Raw genomic sequence first — 21,700 nt, 5'->3', positions numbered from 1 at the left:
CGTAAGGGAAACGATTGGATTGAACTGCAGGCACCTTTCTACCGAAAGTGAGGACAGTCAAGAGGTCACAACCGACAAGTCATGTGGTATATAAAAGAAAAAAAAAAAAAAAAAAAAAATTGGAATGAGCAAGCTGTCAAAGGACTGGACGATGATCGGATTCGATCTCGGTACGACATAGCAGCTTGATGGGCAGGGCAAGTGACAACGGCATTCTGGAGAAGGTATGGATTCACCTTGAGTCTTCCGTGGTGGTATTCTCTCACGTACTGTGACTATAAGCTTAGGTTGGAAGACTGGAGCTGCTAGAGGTCCGTGGGCTCGATGATTGAGAATGAGTGGTGGCCCTCTGTGGTCCCAAGCACAGTATTTACTCTTGTTGGCCCGGTGGAGTTCATGAATTTGCAACGCTCGTGGAGGACTATTGGGTCCTGCATAACTGGTTCTGGATGGTCTGTTGCTGGGTCGTGCTGGTACCTGCGACGCGTTGGCGGGGACCGAAGAGAAGAAGCGAAGTAGCTCGACAAATGAGGAAGGAATATAAGAGGGAAGCTGGGAGGAGCTCGCAGGCAAGACCCGCTTTTTTGCGTCGCTGGTTACCAGACCGGGGGGGGGGGAGGTTGGTCGTGACACAGATAGTACATGGCACAGAGCTTCGGTGGAGTCCCAAAGAGAAATACAGCGAGGACTCGGTCACGATTAGGATCAATAAGCCCAAGGAATATTGTGAGTGGCGACATTTGTAGAGGAAGAGACCTGTGCTTCAAGCTCATTCGGGTGGAAGAGACGCAGGCAGGAGAGCTTGCGAGGGTTGGGTGTTTTGTGTTTTGTCGATCTGGGCGAGATGATTCGTTGTTCCGCGTCTCCAAGTGCAACAACACAGGGTCGTTGCGAGTCTGAGTTTGATTAATGAGCTGATGCCCAGGGAATTGTTGAGTAGTCTGGTGATGTCTCTGAAGGCACTCGCAATAAAACGTCACTGTGATGTAGGGAGGTACATGCTGCATGTTGCCAAGGTTCCGAACCGAGAACACCTCCCTTCCAGCGCCTATACGAATTCTTCCTGTTCAGTGGTTCCTTCGCCTGGTTCCTTGCAGCCTGCAGTAACAAAAGCCAAAAAACTTGAATCGCTGCCTTGCTTTCAACTCGCTTAGCTTAACCTGCCTGGGGATTCGGTTCTTTCTCCCTTTTGGGTCCATTCCCCGTCAGCGCGGCTTCTACAGCAGACTTCTTTGGTAATTATCCTTTTTAAGATACGACTTGTGCCGCTGTTGGTTTACTCTCCAGCTGGACAAAATTGCACATATTTGTCTCACTTTTCAGTATGATTGAATCCTCAACAGGGTCACTTCGTCGCTCGGACACCTTGGTTGAATTCGAAGCCACGTCAGATTCGCCCCCCAGTCCCAATCCGCCATACTGGTCAGGTACCATGAATCCTGTGGCAAATAACAAAGCAGCACATGTCCCACCCGACAACGTTCCTGGTCTTGCCTTGTTTTACATCATCTCGGTAATGCGCTGTCGATGAACGACTGAATTCTGTGATAGGTCTCTCGACACTCGATAGTAGTGACTGGCAAATTGGGCGCAATCCATCTGCCGCAGGAAGTCTTCGTCGTGCGTGATCACCACCAACTGGAAATTCGATTGCTGAGAACGATACTGAATGATGTCCTTCAACGATTCTGCCAGGCTCTGGATGTTGTCCCGGTCCAGGTTTGTCGTCGGCTCGTCCAATGCAATCAATCCACAATTCGCGCTGAAACATTCGGCCAGGGCCAACCGGATGATGATACTGGCCAGGACCTTTTGACCGGCACTGCATCGTCCTCGCATGTCCATTTCCGCACCCCTCTTGACCATCACCACGCGATAATTGTATGATCGGTTACCGCGCGCGGACTCATTGTCCGCTCGAATCATGATGGTGTCCACATCGGTTCCTTTGTAAGTTTTGCGCCATAACTCCTCGATGATGCCGTTGATTTCCTCCATCTTGAGGCTGTGATATTTCATGATGGCCTTGTCTAACGCTCCTCCGTACCGAGCCAAATCCTCCACCGCCGCTTTGAGTGCCTCTACTTTGATATGATCCTGTTTGTATCGCGTCGGTGCATCTTTGAGGTTCAGGTCATAGTCTTCCAGGAGCTCGCCCAGCTGTGCATCCTTCGTCTTCATCTCTCCCATCAACCCGGCTTGTTGGGCGCTGAGTTTGCTGTGCTCGCGCGTCCATTTCGACGATTCTTGCTGGAACTTATCCCGATCCGCCTCGGCGTTGTGACGGGCCAGCTCTTCAATCTCTTCCTTCAATTTGGAAAGCGCCCGTGTTTCCTGTCGATATCGAAGATTGTCAGAATATCGTCTTCGCGTCGCCTCACTGTCCCGAATCTGTTCGGTGACCTTGTTGATCTCCCGCGTCAATCGTGTTTGCTCCGTCTGCACGCCATCCAACTCCTTTTCCAGGTGATGGAGCTCCCGATTGACGCGTCCCAGCTGGGCAGGACCACCCCGGTCTATGTAGGATCGAACTTGATCATTCAAGAGATCGAGACTGGTGACACTTTCGCTGAGTCTTGAGTGCTCGTGCGACATCTCTCGTTCCTTGGCAGCGGCTCGCTGATCGACATCGTCGTACTTGGCTTGGGCGGTGGAAATTTCTGGGTCCAGCTGGTCGATGTCTCGGTCCAGCTTGTCCAAAGCCTCTCGCTGCTTTTGGTTCATCATTCGATATTCCTCTACCCGAGCGGCCAGCGACGCTTTCTTGTCAAGCTGATATCCGATTGTGTTCAGCTCGCCTCGGAGATCCCTCAACTCAATTTCCATGGTGGATAGGGCAACCCGCGACTGCTCCTGCTCGGAGCGTAGCCGACTGATCAGGTTCTGTCCTCCTCTGATCTTCTCGGCCGTGGCGTTCAATTCTTCGCGGATGTCCTCCAAGGTCCGCCCGCCGCGGTGCTGGAATTGTTTGGCCGAGAGCTCCTCTGCTTGAGCGCTCAATGACTTGATTTCACCGTCACATTTGCCGATGGACGCGACGGTCCGACCAATCGACTCAATGTCCGTTTTTCCTTGCTGTTGCTGTTCGACGGTCTTGTCGTGCTTCTCCAGTCTCGCGAGCAAAGATTCTCGTTGATGGTTGAGATCTGCTAAATCCCGTTCGACCGCGGGGATGTCGGTATTGACCAGTTTCTTCCACCCTTCGAACACCACCCGAAGATCGAGCAGGCGTTTGTATTCGGCTTCAAACTCCTTCGGGTTAGTCCTCTCGTACATGGCGCGAGTTTCGTCCAATTTCTTTTCGAAACGTTCCTTCATTCTTCTCATCACAGGATCCGCGGGACCTTTGAAAGGTCGTGAGCAGACACGGCAGACAGGTTTGTCTCCTTGAATGGCATCCAAAATGCTCTGGAAGTAATCATTCATACCCGAAAATCCGTTGGTCTCCTCCCGCGCAATCTCGACATCAGTTTCCGCTTGTTGTAATGCTTCTTCGTATCCTTCCGGACCTTCCTCAACCACCGCACGGATTGCTTGGTCATATTTCTCCGCGTCGGCCTTCTTTCGAGCGATATCGTCCCGAAGAGTTTTCTGCTTGAATTGCACTTGCTCCAGGTCCCGGCCGACGGAATCTCTTTCCCGTTCGGCCGAGAGTGCTTCATGGCTGGCCCGAGTAAAAACATCTTGATAGACTTTTTCTACGGTGGTGGGATTCCAGTCCTGATCGAGAAGCTTGTTGATACGGTCACCGTGCGCATTCAAGAGAGTCTCGAGGCTTCGTTGTCGTTCCTTCAACTCTTGCTTCAGATGCGATAATCTGGCGAGGGCCTCGGCTTTCTTGGTCGATTGGACGATCTCGTCATTCAGCTTCGAAGTCGTCTCTTCGTGAGATCGAAGCTCCGAGTTTGCCTCTTGTAGCTTCTTATCCCAATCACTGGAGCCTGCGGCCTGTCGTGCCTGATCCAATCTCGTGTTCAGGTTGTCAATTCGGGACTCCACTACCGCTCTGCTGCCCTCATCGACGTCGATTTGATCGACGCGCCGCTGAAAGTCTCCGGCTTCTCGGTCATTCGATTCGATTTGCTTTCGGATGCTGAGTTTGCTATCTTGAAGGGCTGCCTTGCGCTCCGTCAATCGATTGATGAGTGTTTGAGCTTCCCGACGTGCTGCAGTATGTTCCAGCTTGACTCGGTCCAGGGCCGTTTTCTGGTCCTTGGATATTTTCCTGATTCTGTGTAAGAAGTCTTCGACAAGACTTTCATCAGTGAGATCGTCATAGCCGCGAATCTGATGCTTGGTGGCGACTTCCCGGACCATATCCCTGCGTCTCACCAGCTGCCGCTCGTGCTCTTCCTTGTCTTGTTCGTATTTGCCTTTGGACTTGACCTTGTCTTCTCGTTCCTTTCCAAGCTTCTTGATTTGGTCTTGGTGCTCAATATAGCTTTCCTGCATTTTTCTGATGTCATCCTTCAACTCCTGTTGTCGAGCCTGGAATTGTTCCAAGGTGGTTTGCAACCACTCGTCGGACTCGCTGACTTCGTCGAGGTGAAGCTGGAGGCCATCAATCGTGTTCTGTTTGCCTCGCGCCTCGATTCGCTTCCCCTCTAGAGATCCGATGATCTTGGCGTAGTCTTCGCCTTTTCTCCAGGCTTCATCGGCCAATTTGCGAGCGTTGGCCGTGCGCTGCTCCAGGTCTTCTACTCGTGCCCTCAAGGACTCGACGTCTCGCTGAAGATCCTCGGCCTTCTTCTGAGCGACGATGGCTCGGTCCTTGTCCTTCTTTGCATGCTCCTCCAAAATCTTGACCCGGGCCAGCTCCTCGTTCTTTTCTTTCCGAATCTTTTTGATGTTCTCGATCGCCTTGGTGTATTTTTGGGCCTCGAATATCTCGTCGAATTTCTTCTTGAGAGTCGAAGGGTCACTCAACGGCCAGAAGCTTTCGTCCTGGTGGCAAAAGATGACGTTTTCAATGATGGCAGAAGAAACACCCAGATATTGCGGAAGGATCATGTCCAACTCGGCGACACGAGAAGAGATGACCGTCTTCTCGCCGTTCTTAGAGAGGTTCAATGAGCCTTCCAAGGTCTTGAGAGAACGAGTGAGCTTTTTGACGGTCAGCTCGAGGCGTCGGGCGACAACGTGAGTCCCGCCATCAGCGGCTTTGAAGGATACTTTCACCAAGGCTCGGAGGACCTTGGCATTTTCTAGGTTTGGGTCATGGACAAAAGCACCGCCAACCTTGGTATTGGGAGGCTGGACTCCAGTGAAGGCGAATTTGAGACATTCAATGACGGTCGTCTTTCCGGAGCCATTTTGGCCGACGATGAGAGTGAGGGGGGTTTCAAATCTGACCACCTGGGGGGTGTCGGCGAAAGAGCGAATGTTGGAGACTTCCAGGGCATGGAGGCGGGACATGGTTGCAAAGGAGCGGAGGAGCAGTCGTGAACAGAGAGAGTAGAGAAGGGATTCAGTCGAAGGTTATCCTCATCTTTCGACCGGTATGATGGCACGCGGCGTCGTGTTTTGAGAGAGGGGCGGAGGCTGCCTGCGCCTTGCCCTCTTTGGGCCTAGTTCGGCAGCGACCCATTTGCGCTCTCACGTGACCGTGGCGCTTGGCTGGGTAGGGTGGTGATGGATCTTGATCTGAATCTTCGATCTTGATCTTGACTCCTACTCGAACTTCCCCATCGCCAGCGCGCCCAAAGTTATTCACGCCACCTCCGTTCCACGTCCAATGGGCCGCATGTCGGTTACATTCTCCGCTGTGATATTGCTAGGATTCCAGACGTCTCCGGCGGCGGCGAGCTCCAACTTCCCACATTGAGCTGCTATGGGAGGATTGTTCGACCGTACCGTGGACCAGTGACCAGCCATCCACGACTCGCGGCTGTCGCAAGGTAGCGCTCACACGCCGACCTCACCGCACAGGATTGGACACCTTCCGGAATCGGAGCCGAAACCGACCTCTATCATGGATTCTTTCAGTATCCAGCCAGGCATGCTGGATCCCACTTTTGTCCCTAACGCTGATATGACCGTTTATCCCGACGCCTTGACGTCGCTTGACATGAACTCTATGCCTCCTACGACTTTTGAGGAGATGGATGCTGTCCAACCCACTTTGATGAAGGAAGACTCCACCAAAGCCCACGCGTCTGACAGTATGCCTCCGAACAACATCGGAGCCGGGCCCTTACCTACTGGCATTCTTCCAAACAGCTCTCAAGCTTCTAGTAGCACTCTCATCGAATTCACCAAAAGGCGGAACTGGTCTCAACGACTCCTTGAGGAGCTCAAGGACCTGCTCTACATTCTGACTCCCGATGGCCGATTTCTATATGTTTCCCCTTCGGCCAAATATCTCACCGGATACAGCCCAGCAGACCTCCTCGGCAAAACGATATCGGATTTCGTTCATCCTGATGACTCGGCTCTTTATATTCGCGAATTCAACGAGAGCATCGCCACAGGCAACTCCCTACGTTTCTTCCACCGCTTCCGGACCGCTGAAGAAAAGTACCACATCTTTGAATGTCATGGACACCCACACCTCACCCACGATATCTCGCAAAGTGAATTGGCTGGAGCGCCCGTGGGTGCTGCAGGAGTCTGTCGGGGTTTCTTCATGATGGCGCGTCCATATCCAACCAAAAACTCCGAACTTCTCGATTCCTTTTTGGAACACAAAATAGAAAATGTCCGACTTCAAGCCAGAATCGCCGCGCTGAAACGAGAAGAAGCCGAGGACGCCGATGCCCACCAAGAGCATTACCATAAACAAGCCGGGGCCTCGAGCGCGCGGACTCCCAATTCCGCCGACCTTGCACCCGTATCCCCATCCGTCAACTCCAAGACCGAGTATCCTGACTATTCCGGCATGCCACCTCCGGCAAAACCAACTGTATCGAATACCGCTCTCACCCGTGAAGCTCTGGACGAAGCAAACGCATTTGCTGGCCCCGATAGCATGCGGGACAAGATGGCGCGATACGAAGGCTCCTCTCACGTGGACTCCATTGAGATGTTGACCGGTCTTCGATATCGTGAGGGCGAGCGTTCACACGGAATATCGACCGGCGGAACGTCACCGGCTCTCATCCGAGGCGACGCGGGTATTCACATCCCCGTCGACAAAGGGGAATCTCGATACTCGTACTCGGACAAGAAGCACAAGAAAGTGAAAAGTGCAGAAGAATACGTCTGCACGGACTGCGGGACCCTCGACAGTCCGGAGTGGAGAAAAGGTCCCAACGGGCCAAAAACACTCTGCAACGCCTGCGGCTTGCGGTGGGCGAAGAAGGAGAAGAAGAAAACTGGTGTCACAAATCCTGAAGCCACATCTGCCGCGGCCAACACTAGCTCTGATAGAGGGACACTTAAGAACCCATCTCCGACTGTCCCGCCCCCCAATAAAGAGTCAGGCTCCAAGGAGGAGGCGACATAAAATGTGACACAGGAAGAATCAAATAATGACGACTCAGTCCTTCGCGGTCATCATGATCTCGCAACGCGGATTGGGCTCAATACTTGAGGATACTCATCAGGCAATTGTCCGAGCCCGTCGACGACAGCGCGGATCGTGCATTGGATCCGACCTTTTCATGCGTTCGAGTTCATGCCGACGCAACAGGTTTCCAACGTATTGCCTGACTTGGGGGAGCACCTGTGATCGAATCCCACAATCCCCACAACCTCCACAACCAGAACGATGGCTATGATGGAACCCAGGTCACAACGCCTAAACGCTGCCCTTGACAGATCTATTGTTCCAGTACAGTGCCACGAGCTAAAAACAAGATAAGAGAGCGTGACGACGTATTTCCAAGTGAGCACGGCCCATCCAAAGCTCAATCAACCGTGGAATCAGGCAGATCTCGATAGTGACGGACTACATGACCGGCAATCGGGACCTTGGATCGGTCGATGTAAACGGACCAAAACGTGAATACGCACCCAGCCAAAGTAGATATATATGTTTGCCACCAGCCGCCAGCAATGAGGGATGGATCGGCTTATTGGTCGGAGGATGGTATGGACACTTTTTCATCGAAGAATCTTGGTGCGACAATGTTACACGACTATGAGCGACGATACGCAAAGGAAATAGAATAATCGACAAGAAACACGAACACAAATAGGGACAGGGATACAAAGTACAATATATCTCGATAGACATATTTGACTTGTGGTCTGTGTCTTTTCAGAGGGTTCGTGACCTATCTAGACACCTTGAGCCTCTTTCTTTGTCATGCACAGCGTGGTTCATGATCAGTCCAGCTCAATGATCTTTCCACCGCATTCTGGAGTTATTTGTCTCGGTTATCGGCGTCAGAATTTCAGAGGCGAAAGCCGTCGATATCGGTCACTGAAGAGACCCGGTATCTGTCCAGGTCGAGTCCGACAAGAGATGTTGTACTATTTTCGATCACCTGGTGGAGTCTGACTTCATCCCCTTCAGAACCGCTTGTCCACTTGCTTCGGCCTTGTTCTTGTTCGCCGATTTCGTGAAACCACTTTTCATCAAGACCAAGCTCGACTCCGCGAACTTCGCCGTCAGAGGTTCCTACCAAAGCGTGGCCAAAGGCGGAAAGGGCCGTTTCAAGTCACGGTGGAGGAATCCACAGCGTCAGCCCTAGAACTAGCACCCGAAATGTTAGCCTTGGCGGCAGCCTTGTCCTCAGTTTTCCCATCTGTATCCACAAGAACAATATCACCATCTTGCTCTTCAGTCGGCTTCTGTTCTGTCTTGTCATTGTTATCGTTCTCGTCAAGCTGCATCGCATCGGCTTCACCACCTTCTGTAGTATCCTTAAGGACAATTTTGAAATCCTCGGAGTCGGCGGCCGAGGTGGGAGCCGATGTCTCAGTGGCTGCGACCAGATTATCCGGTCCTGGAAGGACGGTCTGTGCATCATTTGGATCTGAAACATGCCCTTCTCCGGCCCCAAGGTGGCTGCTAATGTGTATCTCGACATCTTGCCCACCAACTCGACCCATGTCCACTGGCCCTACAAGGTCGGGTCCTCGAGCGTGGGGGACGAGATCTCCGTCATCCATGAAAAGTCCTTCTTCGGTACCAGCCACGGTTCTGGTCGCATTTCTGTCTTGAGGATTTGGCGTCAAGGATACCACACTGGCCTCTTGTTCCATTCGCATCAATTCCCCTTGCGTGACGGCGCCGTCTGCTCTTTCCGGCACGAGGGGATCCCGGTCACCCTGAGGGGCAGATGTCCTGATTGGCTCACCCAGATCATCTGTACTCGTGCTGTTATTGGAATCCAATTGCGTGGAATCTTCACTCGAATCCTCCTCACTGCCGGTCACTCCATTTCGCAACCACGGTATGGGAGTAAGGAGAGCCCCACCCAAACTTTCGTCACTCCCCAGAGAATTACTGTCGTAGCCATTACGAGTGTCAGTATTATTCCATAGAATACCACCTCCACCATCCCCATTGACGCCGTTCACCATAGGCGGTGTATCAGAGAATGGAAAGATATCTGCAGAACTGCTCACGCTCACCACTCGGTCCATCGCCCGCAGCCATGCTGGAAGGGTTTTGTAATGTTCGGTAGGGTGTAAAACTAGCTCTGCCAGTCGTTGAATCGTATGAGGCGGCCGTTCGGAGAAGGTGGAACGTAGAGTATGTGTAACACTGTTGAGCATTTGGAGCAGGAGCGCCGGCAGCTCATTCAAAGACTCGGCCACCGGGTCTTGTGAGGGAGGGAGAGAATCGGGAACATGGCTGACAGGAGTCGCCGATGAATGTGAGAAAGGAGGAACAGGAGGTAAATTTCGGACGGGCGTGGTTGGTGTTTGTAAGGCTGAGTTGGAGTCTCGTGCAGAAGTCAGTTGTGTTTGAGAGGGTGACGATTGTCGAGGCGGTCTGTTCATGGATGGATAGGGTCGCGGCATGGGAAACTCCGTATAGACAATCTGCACAGGGGTGTGAATTCGGATGCAGAGGATAGGTCAGAATCTGCTTACCTGGTTCAGTCGCTCGAGCAATGGTTCAATGATCGAGGGCCACTTATCGCTGGAACGGATCAGTTGCGGAATCAGAAAATATGGAGAAACATAAGGAGCATACTATTCCATCTCGCCATTGTTGGCAACGCTCTCTAAAGTCTTCTCATCCAATGCTGGCATGAAAGTTAGTTCCAGTGTGTGTGCATGGAGACAGTTCGTCACTCTGGCGAGGGAAACCTGGCAAACATACCTAAAGACATCCTGTTGAAAGAGAAAACTGCTAGATATGGTCTTGACCTGTCCACAGCAGGCTTGACGGGGCTACACACGACCGGCGCAGGCGGTGGATAACGAAGAGTTGTTTTGCGTAGGGCAGGCTCACTGTCGAACACGCTCGACTTGACGCGCCGTTAAGCGTTAAGCGCGATGCCCCAGGCTTGCTCGGAGCGGGAGATTTTCCGGCCAGCCGCTACAAAACGGCCGAGACCCTTCTTCTTAAATCCACCACACACCATCGAGTGCCCATCCACACTTTTTGGGTACCTTTACTACGGTCGGGCCACAGATCTGGCACCCTCAGACAATCCTCCATCTTGATGCCCGAGATGAACATGGCCAAGTTCATATCACTGCTTCGCCATCAAACTTAGGCACCCCTTGGACACTTCTCTGCCTCACTAGCCACTTCAAGGTCCTTCGGAGTCAGATCTTACATAGCACAAACCGTCGTGTTCGTTTTCTTCACAGTTCTCTCCGTAAACCGAACCGTTGCCGGCCATGCATACGTCTTCTTTTCGCCATCCCGGCTACCCGCAGCAAACATGTGTCAACCTGCAGCGTTAGATCAAGAGGTGGCATGGTACTGTAATTCGAGTCCTGACACATTAACCGTGATACAACTGACACCCAGTTGATCTCGAGTCCCTTTCGGCCAAGCGAAGGGCAGGTGGCGAACTTCGCATCGTGACCGTGGGCCCGCCCCTCCTCAGTTCTCGCCCTAGTTAGTCCCAAGTCCCAAATACTGTCTAGGCGATTCAGTATCGGCTCTTCAACACCCCAAAACAAATTCGATTCGGAAGCTTCTTCGTGCTGGACCCTTTGGTTCCTTCTCTTCCCGACCGTTATTGTTACTTCTTCGCTTCCGCCTGCATGGCACCAAGTAGACTTCAACCCGTAGTCTGGGACGTTGCGCACGTTGGATGGCTTGGCTCGAGCCCCGGCGGACAATAGGTGTGGGCACCAAGATGCTGACACAACGCCTAATAGCAAGGGATCCTAGGTCCCGGGAAAGGCGGCAAGCTAGCCGCAACAGGTGTAATACAGCAGAAGAGGCTTGCAGACAAACCATTCATAGCCAATACAGCTCGCCCGCACCCTGGTCCATCGTTATCCTTCGACTGCCTTTTGCCTAGGGTATGTCTTTGACTTCCCAGACACCTTGCTCGTTTCTTCAGCGCTCTTCAGGCAAGAACCAGCCAAAAAGAGGCTTGCTCGAGAGCGCTCCGCTCCCGCACTTTGCCCACTCCCAGGGCGCCATGGTCGTCCCACCTGTCCGACCGCGTGCTTCCAAGGACCAAAAACCGCTTCGTTTCCCCCCTCTCCACAAGCTGATCCCTCCAATCGTCAGCACATCTTGCTCTGCTTTCTCATCTCTCAACCTCGCCTGCTCTGCTTTCATACTCCCTTGCCCAACCTCGACTCATTCACTGCTTCAGTTCTTTTGTTTGTTCCAATTCTGTCATGACGCCCTTGGTGAGCTGCTGTCACTGCCATGCAGCCAGGAGATCAGCGTTGACCACCACGGTCCCTTGACTTGCCCATTTCTCACATCGCGGGCGTGACCTAATTCACCTCCCACACGATCACCCTACCTTGACGGAAAAGAGTCGACTGTCGTCTGAGCAAAATGGCTGCTTTGACCGTCCCTCCGGGGGGACTTGTTCTTCGACATGGGTCGAGCCAGGATTCACGAGAGAAACATGCAACAGAACCAACACAAGTGATCCGGTTAGACCTAGTTGAGACTCTGACCAAGGAAATTCTTCGGTCTTTAAAAAACAATGAACAAGTTAGACTTCGATGTGGAAAAAGACCAGTGGTTCAGGCAGGGAAGAAGTCGTTCCCTCTGGACAGCAGTCTTGACACATTCCCCTCCGAGATCTTCACCAAATCCACCGATGATGGCGGTCCCATGTATTTCTCTGGAAGATCAAGTCATAAACTTGAAGTTCAGAAAGCTGAAGAAGACACTGCGAAAAGCGATGAAGCACTGGCGGCCCTTGAAAGCACGTTGAGATCGATTCAAGAGCAAAGAGCGTCGAATGAAACCAGTTTCGTCCGCGAGAAAGAGGACATGAAACAGGCAGGAAGGAAAGAGAACAAGCCATCCCCTTTGCTTGGACAAGGCTCCGCTCTCAGGAAGGACCATTTGCTAGGAGGAATGGCAAGATCCACTCCGTCCAGCCCTTTCCTCAGCGCATCTTATTCTCCCAGACAGGGACCAACATCGACCCCTCTGCCATCCGGATTGTGCACAAAAGACCGAATACGCCTTGACGCCATCAGAATACCCCTGGTACATCTCCTGGCTGTTCGACCTATGACCCCGAACGCGATTTGCCGCCAGCTCCATGCTTCCAAGGATGATTGTGAGAAGTTGCTCGATAAGGTGGCTCGGGAGTCCAAAGCAGGCGACGGAATGAGAGAGTTGAAGGAGAAGAGTTATCGTGAATTGGATGTTTGGAAATTTCCTTATCAGTCTCGAGAAGACCGACAGAAAGCAATTGATCATGCTATTCAAGCATATGATCGCATGCGAGTAGAGAAGACAGATCACCTGTGGCAGTTATTGCTACCTCATGAGGAGCGAGGAAAGGGTAAGATCCTCTCCAGGCTGAACTTTGACAAACCAGTGCCCCATCACGCCACACCAAAGCCTGAACGTCCCACCGAGGACGGCAGTGAGAGCAAGGCCGAGATGTCTGACGGGGAGCATGGTAAAGCAAAGCCCAAGAAGGGTCCGGGAGCTGTCCAGAAGAACCACAAGGACAAAGTAGCCAGCACCAGAACCCCGGCAAAGGGAGAGATGGGCGGGCTCGCCAAGGGGAAGGAGACCTCACAATCGCGGAATAAGTCAGTCAAGGCTCAAGAGAGCAAATTCAAATCCTCCGAACGAATTGAAGATTCAGATGAAGAAGCCGATGCAGCAGAAGAGGCCGTTGCCCAACCTCAGGAGGCAACACTTCCAAGCTCATCGAAGGCGAACTCGAGCATCAAAAGAAAGCCCGAACATGATTCGTATCGGCCCACGAAGTCAACAACAGCAACTTCTTCTCCACCCAACACCCTCCACAAATCATCCCTCTCGAGTTCGTCCACCAGCAGCAACAATGGCAACGAGAAGCCACGAACAGCCGTCCAAAATTCCACCAAGTCATTGAAACCTCATCGGAGAACAGAAAGCTCGGCTTCTCGAATCTCACCTCGGCCACGCCACGACAGTTCACCTCAAAAGCCTTCACCTCTCGGATCGTCACCTCCCACGACCTCGACTGACCCGGACCACTCCACCTCAAGCAAGACCTCGAATCAATCATCGGCGCCCTCGTCTCCCCCATCAAGCACGGATATGCCTCAACCAAAACACGGTAACAAGTATTCTCCCGTCATCTCGGACAAGAGTCGAAACGTCTCTCGAGGCAGGAGCCCCGCCCCAAGTCCAATGAAACGCAAGGCCGGTCCAACCGAAGGGGAGCGTCCACCAAAACGCCAGCAAGCAAATTCAAATCATCGAGCGCCACTGACCAATGGGACAACCGAACACATGAAGCGTCCCCCTCCCGCTCGAACCGACTCGGAGCGTTCCTCATCTCCCGAAAAGCCCGGTCCAAACAGACAAGATGTCATAGAGGAGGCAAAACGATTCCAGAAGTACTACAAGCGATACAAGGATTTGTATGACAAAATTTCCCAACAGGATGAGAACGAACGTGATGACAAAGACATGAGCGATCTATGGAAAATGCACAGGCGATTGAAGGAGATGAAAGCAGACATCTGGGACAATTGGGACAAGGTCGAGAAGGTTGAAAAAGTCAATAAGGCGGGAGAGATGGTAGCAGTTTGATACGGACAGATCCCTGTCGACGACATTGATTCACGCCAAGAGGAATGATCGGATGGTGAAAATGAATCTTTGTGAGTCTACAGAGTCTTTGATGAGTCCATAATGAAACCAAATTCAACATACAGAGTTTTGTATGATCATTGCCCAGGAGTGGGCAAGTGCGTATAGGGATCGACTTCCACATCTAACCCACCATGTTTGATATTGGCCGGCAGCATCCGAAACAATTCTCTTTGTTTGCCCTTGTCTTCGCTAACCAAACTCGACTGTCCACCCTCACATGTCTCGAGCTCGAAAGACATCCCCTGCCATGATCTAAAATCTCGACCTTCGCTCCCGATTCATTCAGCCTGTCATCTCCACGCAAACTTTCATCCGCTACCTCTGTTAAAGAGCGAATTCTCCGTCCCCGTCAATGCCATCAGAGGAAACGAGCACTCATCGACACTACACTAACAATGGGCAAGAACAAATCGAATGATCGTGGCCGGCGCCACACGAGTGCACCCACACTTAAAACAAAAGAGCCTTTGGATTTGATCGATCTCACCCAGACCGCCCCCCGACCTGAACGTCCAAAGCCTGTGGTCTCGAAACCAACCGTCCTCACACCCGCTTTTGGTCCAAAACCATGTACCGTTGCCGTTCCCCAAGATCCAAAACCGAATCCGGCGTACATTTTCCAACGACTCGCCTTGACCCGAACCCGTGCAAACATGCGGCCCTCATTTGCCCACACCGTCCAGGCGAATAAAGAGGATAATGTCAAAGAGGGAGATGTTGATCGAGACGATACACCCACGCCCAGTCACAAGGAGCTGAAGGAGAAGAAAAAGAGGACATACGAAGAAAACGGTGGCGAGAAGAGGTCCAAAGGAAAAGAGAGCGTGAAGAAGTCTGAGAAGCTCCAGACTAAGGTAGGCGAGGAAAGGGAGGGCAAGGAGAAGCCCAAAGAGAGAGAAAAGTCCAGGGATAAGGCAGACAAAGGCCGTGAGAGCAAGGAGAGTCAAAAGGAAAAGAAGCGGGAGGCTGCAAACAACGAGTCTCAGACTGGTAAGCACAGATAGAGCCCCCGGTGTTTGGTGTGCATATCCCGCTCACTGCCTTCGAGAGAAGAAATCTCGAAAGCGAAAACGAGAAGGGGATGAGGAAGAACAGGACAACGAGTACAGCGTCGAAGTCGAAGCCAATGCCATTCTAAAGCTACGCGAAAGCCTTCCGACAGTGCGACTCTCCCGAGTGAGAAACAAGTTGATCAAAGAGACGGGCAAGGCCCCCACCGAGGTGGCAGTCTTGCTCACAGCCGCGAAGGACACCATCATTGATCTCGCGAGGCAGCAGGTTGTACAAACTGAGCGCTCGTACCAAACCATTCAGTCCGAACTATTGAGGATGATCAAGGAGCAAAATGGGAGACTTGAGAGATTAAAAGGTCGTGCCAGGGTTTCGGTGGAGGTGAACGATAATACTTCGGTCGAATCTAGTGATGATGACTGCGACGAAGACGATGATGAGGATGAGGACTTGAATATTGGGAGATCTGCTAAAGGAAGACCTCGTGCCTTACCTTCCTGGTGAAGCTCCACGCCGTACGCCAGGCTCTCAAAATCGAGTTCAGTGAGCATTCTGATGTCGCTACCCATTATCACTCCCGTCCCTTGAATGGGAGATTTGAAGGAGTGACCATGCGACCAAACAAGGCTATTGTCTGGAGAACTTATTCCTGTCACAAGAGATTGATACTTCTGAGATGTCGTGGAGCATGAAATGAACATCAGGCCAAGAAGAGAGGCTGGGATACGACAGGAGAGAAGTGGTCAGGTCCGACCATTGGGGATCCAGAGCTGTATGTTACTCGGAGAACATTATACAAGCGTTCGCGGAAAATGAATGCTTGCGCTTTTCTGGACGATGGGGGGCTTTCCTGTTCAAGGACCTTGGAATACTTCATTCTCGGAATACCCAAATTGTCTATTCCATCTCCGTATAACCCTAGATGGAAATCCCGGTCTCCGCACAAAAACCATGTCCATCTCCAATGTCACATTATTCCCCGGATTAGATTTCTCCAACGAGATCCACAATTGCGATCATCCAGCCATTGTTCGATATCAACTCCCTGTCGACCATTACACGGTGAAAGAGTTCTATGATATCGACAGCCATGACTCTCCCACTCCTATAGGTCACTCAGTTAATATGCGGTCTCCAGGTTTCTCCCCTTGTCACCAGGGCTCAAAACGTAGTATCAATTGCCGCACCCAATCTCGACCAGAGCCGTGGATGATCATATCCCGTCGAGGGAAAGAAAATTCAAAGGATCGCCACGCGGATCAAGAAACTATTCAACGGTCACCCAGCGGGAGGAGTCATGGAAGCAGCCACGAATCGTGCCTACCAGGATCGTGGGATTCAGAATTGCAATTCCCCTATCCTTTTTGTGGAGATGCCGGTACATCTAATCGCCCTCAAAATGTCACGACAATCCTCCTCTCTTCCAAAATGTTCTAAGCATTCCTCGAATCTTTCTCGCTGGTTATCGCAGTGGGAAGACATACTCATCCATATCACCTCCACCTCCGGCGTAATACGCACAACAATTGATCATTCCTCACGGCAGAGGTCTTCGCGAAAATGAGAAACTGGTATCGTCATGGGCGGCCACTTCGTGTCGCCATCTCGACCTGTTGTCTGGCTGCGTTCCTATTCTTCGGTTTTGACCAGGGCGTTTTCTCCGGCATCCTGCAGAACAAAGACTGGTTGGACCTGTTTGATCATCCGGTGAGTGTCCTAGAGACGCCTTGACACCCGACCGCGACTTGGACCGTGTCAAATTATTCATTTCCAGGAGCTAATGTCTCATCACCTGCTGCCAGGATGATACCGAAACAGGTATCTTGGTCAGTTGCTACTGCCTGGGAGCTCTTGGAGGATGTGTTGTCAATTTCTTCATTGGAGACAGATTCGGACGGCGTCGAATGATGTGGCTTGCAATGGTACGCATACTCGCTAACTCCCTCATGCTCCTCCCACCTAATTCGAGGGAAAAAATCCTTACCATCCTGTTAGGGTCTCGTCATAGTTGGCGCAAGTCTTCAAACATCTGCCTATACCGTCCCCCACCTCGTCATCGGCAGAGTCATTACGGGCTTCGGTACCGGAATTGATTCTTCCACCGTGCCAATGTATCAGTCGGAACTGTGCAGAAAGGAAAAACGAGGCCGTCTTGTTTCCTGGGAGGTCTTGTTCATTGGTATTGGCATTTCGTTTGCCTATTGGCTTGATTTTGGGTCCGTAGGCGCCCGCACTGCCCCATTCCCCAAAGCTGGCCCAAATTAACGAAGAGACGAACGAACAGAATGAGTTATGCTGGCGGTCCAGTTGCATGGCGTCTACCCATTGCTGTCCAGCTGGTTTTCGCCATTACTGTAATCACCTTGTTGTTCGGTCTTCCCGAATCCCCCAGGTGAGAGATTCTCGATTCATTTACCAGCCAACACCATTCCCCCACGTCAGCATCAGCATCACTGACACAGTGTTCGACTTTAGATGGCTTTTCAAAAAGGGGCGGGAAGAAGAAGCGATCCAGGTCCTTTGCGCCGTCTTCGACCTTCCACCGACCGATCCTTACATTACATCTGAAGTGAAGAATATCAAACACGCGATCTCCATCGAGTCCGGTGTCAGAAGTCATAGGGCCTTATTCAAAAACGACCGACTGAAAACTCGAAGAAGAGTTTTACTCGCCTATTTTGTTCTGTTTATGAACCAAATGGTCGGCATAAATCTTGTCGTTTATTACGTACCGAGTAAGCAAAAAGCGACCCTGTTTCGGTGAAAACATGATTCAAAAAAAAGGAGTGGTCGACTGATACGGAATACAGCCGTGCTGGTTACAAATGTCAACATGACTCCGCGAGTTGCACAGATTATCGGGGGATTGTGAGTTCTGAGAGACATTCCTTGTCACCAGGAGATCTGGTTCTGACGACTTTATAGTATCCAGTTGATGTTCATCATTGGCAGTCTTGGTCCGGCTTTGGCTCTCGACCGGATGGGACGGAAGAAGACAATGATGTACGGAGGTATGCCATCAGCCCAAATCAACTCCAGATTCCCCTTCTTCTGAGATCTCGGGATGACCGAAGCAATACACTGACATGCGAAAACCAAACAATTAGTTTTCGGCCTTGGAATCTGCATGATGATGGTCTCGATTCTCCTGAGTTTCGGCAAAAAGAACACCAGCTCGGCTGCAGTGGCTTTCTTCTTCGTGTACATGATTGTTTTCGGCGGATCGATCAATTGTGTGCCCTGGGTCTACGTACGTCAAAATCCGAATTGGGGCGAAAAGATGCACGTTGGCCGTCTGATCTGACATCTTGAATAGGGCCCTGAAATTCTACCTCTCGAAGCACGATCGCGCGGGACTGCCATATCGGTCTCTTCGCACTGGACTTGGGTAAGTGCGATTGAATCTCCCTTGCAAAGCCAGGGAAAAATGAAAAGCAACCCCCCGAATGGAAAACAATGGCCTAACGTGACTGCTTTGAAACAGAACTTCTTCGTCGTCATGATTACTCCAGGTACGTCATTCAGCCATGCCATCTGAGGACTCCACAAAAGTTTTGCCCCTTTATCTAACGACAGACGTACAGTGCTGATCAACCGACTCGGCTGGAAAACATATTTGATATTCATGTGTTTGAGCGTAAGTGTTCCCCTCGGCTCCTATTCCATGCTTGCTCTACGTCACAATCCTCAAAATCACATGACACAGTTCTCCTTCGTCCCAATAATCTATTTCTTCTACCCGGAAACCTCGAACATCTCGCTAGAAGATATTGATCGAATCTTCATGAAAGAAGGCGACGAAGAAAGCCCAAGTGAGAAGTCCTCAACGACTGCTGCCGATGACAATGGTGAGAGATTGAGGACAGCGGGACCTTCCACGACGGTTGAGACTGGGGAGAAGGGGAATGAGAAATATGTTGAGCAGGTCTAGCCGCCTCTCATTTACCCTCTCCATTGGTTATGTTGGGCTTGAGAGAAGATGAGGAGACATCTAAGACTGAGTGAATGTTTGAAAAGACTTACCGGCTCAACACAGGTAGCAGGGAAAATCTGCCGCCTGAGTTTGGCAGGTATTTCCGCTGCTTTTGACGCTTTGCGCTCAGCAAAGTTTTTTGGTATAGGGAAGGACACTCGACCGGTACAGCAGTGCCACCCAGGCGTCCAAATTGCTAGTTTCCCAGCACTTTCTTCTACGCTTTCCGCTAGGGTTCAGGCTCACCTTGATTTAGTGCCTGTGCCTTCTCCTCCAGTCTATCCCTGTTCTGATTCTGCCGGTTCTCTTGAATCTCCGTCATCGAAAGTTCAAGAAATGAGGCATTAATCACATATCTTTCCCATCGGTCCTCCATGCGCTGATGCTCGAAGACGTCGCAGAGACTGCATCCGTCCTCCTTACTTGTTGCATAGTCACTGCGTTCAAGTTAAGGCAAGAGTACTTGACCGTCTTCCTCGAGTCTCTCGGCAGGAAGCGTAGGCTCCAAGCCTGCGTTTCGCATGCGTTCGATCAGCGTGTTGGCTATCGTATGTACGTTAGGGTAGCTGGGCCATTCCATAGAGGGTGATGTAGGTTGTTGAACAAAGGGCTATTGTGTATAGGCTCCACAGCTGAAACAGTGGTGAGAGGTTTCCATAGACGACGACGTTACTGATGGTTGCTCTGTGTAGCGACGTAGTATTCGCATGTCTATAAAAGAAGTCCCAGTACCTCAACAAATAGATAGAGAACAGAGCATTCAATACATCTTCGAGTTGAACCCAGTTTGACAGGTAGGAATAGAAAAAAAAGGGGGGACAAACCAACGTGTATATATACCAGCAACCCGGCAGGACCGGTTGTGAGGAAAACAGAGCATTCAATACATTTCAAGTTGTTCCCCAGTTCGACAGGATACTAGCGATATTCGACGACCTTACGCGTACACCAGAGACTGTTTTCTGACATCTATATGTTTACAAAAAGGCTCTTAAGATATGTACGAATCTTTAATTCCCTAGAGCTTTTCACAGCCGCTCGCAAAGACGATGTGCACTCCCTCTTGTCGTCGTCACGAGAGTTCTTCCCCTACAGCGCTAGTCTATATCTTAACAAAGACTCTTCTCAATGCGGGTAATATACTAACAACGTAGAAGAATTTATGGAAGACTTGCTTAATCTCAATGCTACAGTGGGGAGGTTGGTAAAAAAATATACTGCAGAGTGTAAAACCATCCTAAGGTCCACCTAGCGGGGCGCTAAGTACGCCAAGCCATTGGCAAGCCCCCCAACCCCCAGGCCTCGCTGCGCTCGAGACATCACGTGATTGAGACAGCCACATTGGTCTTGGCAATTCTTGGCGGCGCACACATGCGTGATTGGCCAGCCCCCTCGGGGTCCGGAAAATCTATAATCCGATGGTTACGTAATACTGGCTCATCGGATCCAATCCATGGACCACTTCGAGCGGGGCGCTGAGCACGTGATACTTGGCACTCTATCACGTGCGATTAACTAGATCTGTTTAACAACCCTCCATCGGATCCAGTTTAGGCGCATTCCAAGTTCCTGCGCAGGCAACACCGAGTAATGCCAACGTCTGCTTTGAAAGAAGAGAGGGCATAAGCCGCACACATTAGCATCTCTAAACAATCATCGGATGGGCACGAGTATTGCCATTGTGAGGTCGAATTTGACTCCATCGATCGAAGCCGTGTGAGACGCCAGAATGTGCCAACGGATCTCTGGGCTAACGCCACTCTCAAAATTTCCGGCTGATCCGCGATTGAGTCAGGGGAAAGCTTCAGCCGCACAGGCTGGCTCGTGCTTAACCTTGAGTTAGAGAAGGGGGGCTCGTCCGTGCATTGTCTCTCTAAGATGTGCGTCGCCTCCGAAGATGTGTTGCTCCGGCTCCGCGGCAGAGTCACTTGGGTAGAGAGCTATGGGTGTGTGCAGTGGTTCCCGAAACCGCCCTCCCTTTGCGGACACGTTGCGTCTTTCTCTCAGTAGAAGCTATGAATGCTAAATTGATGCATATAGGCATCTATTGCGCCCTCTAAGCCTCTATTCCTAGTGGTTGTCGATACACTAGGCACTGTCCTGGTTGTCGTCAGTGTTATAGTCTCAATGCTGGCAAATACTTCATTAGAATCGATTTCCTGTCTTTTGCCTTCCCAGCCCGTTGCCTATTCTTATTGATCTCCTGTCCTTGTCTACACTAGATCCCACTGTATTTCATCATATCCTTTGCCCACTTTAGAAAGAGGCATCGGATAGAGCGAGATATTGGTGTCAACCAACCAGATTCTGCAAGAGAGTCTTACTGGAGCAAGGTGAGACTCTCCCCAAAAAAGATGAGGACGAAAAAGGTGGCACAGTTTGGCAGTGTTATTCCGCACGCAAAGTGGGTCGCCCATAACTCTCGCGGGCGCCCTTCTCAAATAACAGCGTGATCATCTTCGCATTCCGTTTCAGTGTTGCCCACAACAGCGGTGTTGCGCCGTCCTTGTCTGTCGACTCGAGGTCGGCGCCCTTCTCGAGTAGTAGCTTGACCACCG

General features: G+C 51.3%; 7 protein-coding genes across 7 annotated transcripts in view; 4 read left to right on the top strand and 3 right to left on the bottom strand.

Moving 5' to 3' along the window:
• Window positions 1-1,500: 1,500 nt before the first annotated feature.
• On the bottom strand, window positions 1,501-5,415 carry Z518_02595 (uncharacterized protein; the record flags this gene model as incomplete). The annotated part of the gene is made up of 1 exon (XM_013419623.1): window positions 1,501-5,415. The coding sequence occupies one exon, from the start codon at window positions 5,413-5,415 to the stop codon at window positions 1,501-1,503; it is 3,915 nt and encodes a 1,304-aa protein (XP_013275077.1).
• A 556-nt stretch (window positions 5,416-5,971) lies between these two features.
• Window positions 5,972-7,444, top strand: Z518_02594 (uncharacterized protein; the record flags this gene model as incomplete). The annotated part of the gene is made up of 1 exon (XM_013419622.1): window positions 5,972-7,444. One exon carries the CDS (start codon window positions 5,972-5,974, stop codon window positions 7,442-7,444), a length of 1,473 nt encoding a protein of 490 aa, XP_013275076.1.
• Window positions 7,445-8,598: 1,154 nt separating this feature from the next.
• Window positions 8,599-10,229, bottom strand: Z518_02593 (uncharacterized protein; the record flags this gene model as incomplete). The annotated part of the gene is made up of 4 exons (XM_013419621.1): window positions 8,599-9,936; window positions 9,988-10,036; window positions 10,091-10,142; window positions 10,220-10,229. The coding sequence occupies 4 exons, from the start codon at window positions 10,227-10,229 to the stop codon at window positions 8,599-8,601; spliced, it is 1,449 nt and encodes a 482-aa protein (XP_013275075.1).
• Window positions 10,230-11,875: 1,646 nt separating this feature from the next.
• Window positions 11,876-14,095, top strand: Z518_02592 (uncharacterized protein; the record flags this gene model as incomplete). The annotated part of the gene is made up of 1 exon (XM_013419620.1): window positions 11,876-14,095. The coding sequence occupies one exon, from the start codon at window positions 11,876-11,878 to the stop codon at window positions 14,093-14,095; it is 2,220 nt and encodes a 739-aa protein (XP_013275074.1).
• Window positions 14,096-14,553: 458 nt separating this feature from the next.
• Z518_02591 (uncharacterized protein) lies at window positions 14,554-15,673 on the top strand (the record flags this gene model as incomplete). The annotated part of the gene is made up of 2 exons (XM_013419619.1): window positions 14,554-15,148; window positions 15,207-15,673. 2 exons carry the CDS (start codon window positions 14,554-14,556, stop codon window positions 15,671-15,673), a joined length of 1,062 nt encoding a protein of 353 aa, XP_013275073.1.
• A 1,056-nt stretch (window positions 15,674-16,729) lies between these two features.
• Z518_02590 (uncharacterized protein) lies at window positions 16,730-19,100 on the top strand (the record flags this gene model as incomplete). Its single annotated transcript, XM_013419618.1, has 12 exons — window positions 16,730-16,876; window positions 16,972-17,091; window positions 17,165-17,385; window positions 17,454-17,561; window positions 17,645-17,904; window positions 17,980-18,037; window positions 18,095-18,180; window positions 18,277-18,419; window positions 18,486-18,557; window positions 18,654-18,681; window positions 18,754-18,806; window positions 18,876-19,100. The coding sequence occupies 12 exons, from the start codon at window positions 16,730-16,732 to the stop codon at window positions 19,098-19,100; spliced, it is 1,521 nt and encodes a 506-aa protein (XP_013275072.1).
• Window positions 19,101-21,530: 2,430 nt separating this feature from the next.
• The window catches only part of Z518_02589 (uncharacterized protein), a gene marked incomplete at both ends in the record, with an annotated part of 6,217 nt that continues 6,047 nt past the window's right edge, over window positions 21,531-21,700 (bottom strand). Inside the window, one exon of the mRNA XM_013419617.1 lies at window positions 21,531-21,674. Coding sequence (XP_013275071.1) covers window positions 21,531-21,674 — 144 coding nt within the window. The remainder of the gene's footprint in view (window positions 21,675-21,700) is intronic.

This window comes from Rhinocladiella mackenziei (genome assembly GCF_000835555.1).
Source record: "Rhinocladiella mackenziei CBS 650.93 unplaced genomic scaffold supercont1.2, whole genome shotgun sequence".
In the NCBI taxonomy this organism is placed as follows: domain Eukaryota; kingdom Fungi; phylum Ascomycota; class Eurotiomycetes; order Chaetothyriales; family Herpotrichiellaceae; genus Rhinocladiella; species Rhinocladiella mackenziei.
This window is presented reverse-complemented; position numbering and strand designations above follow the sequence as displayed.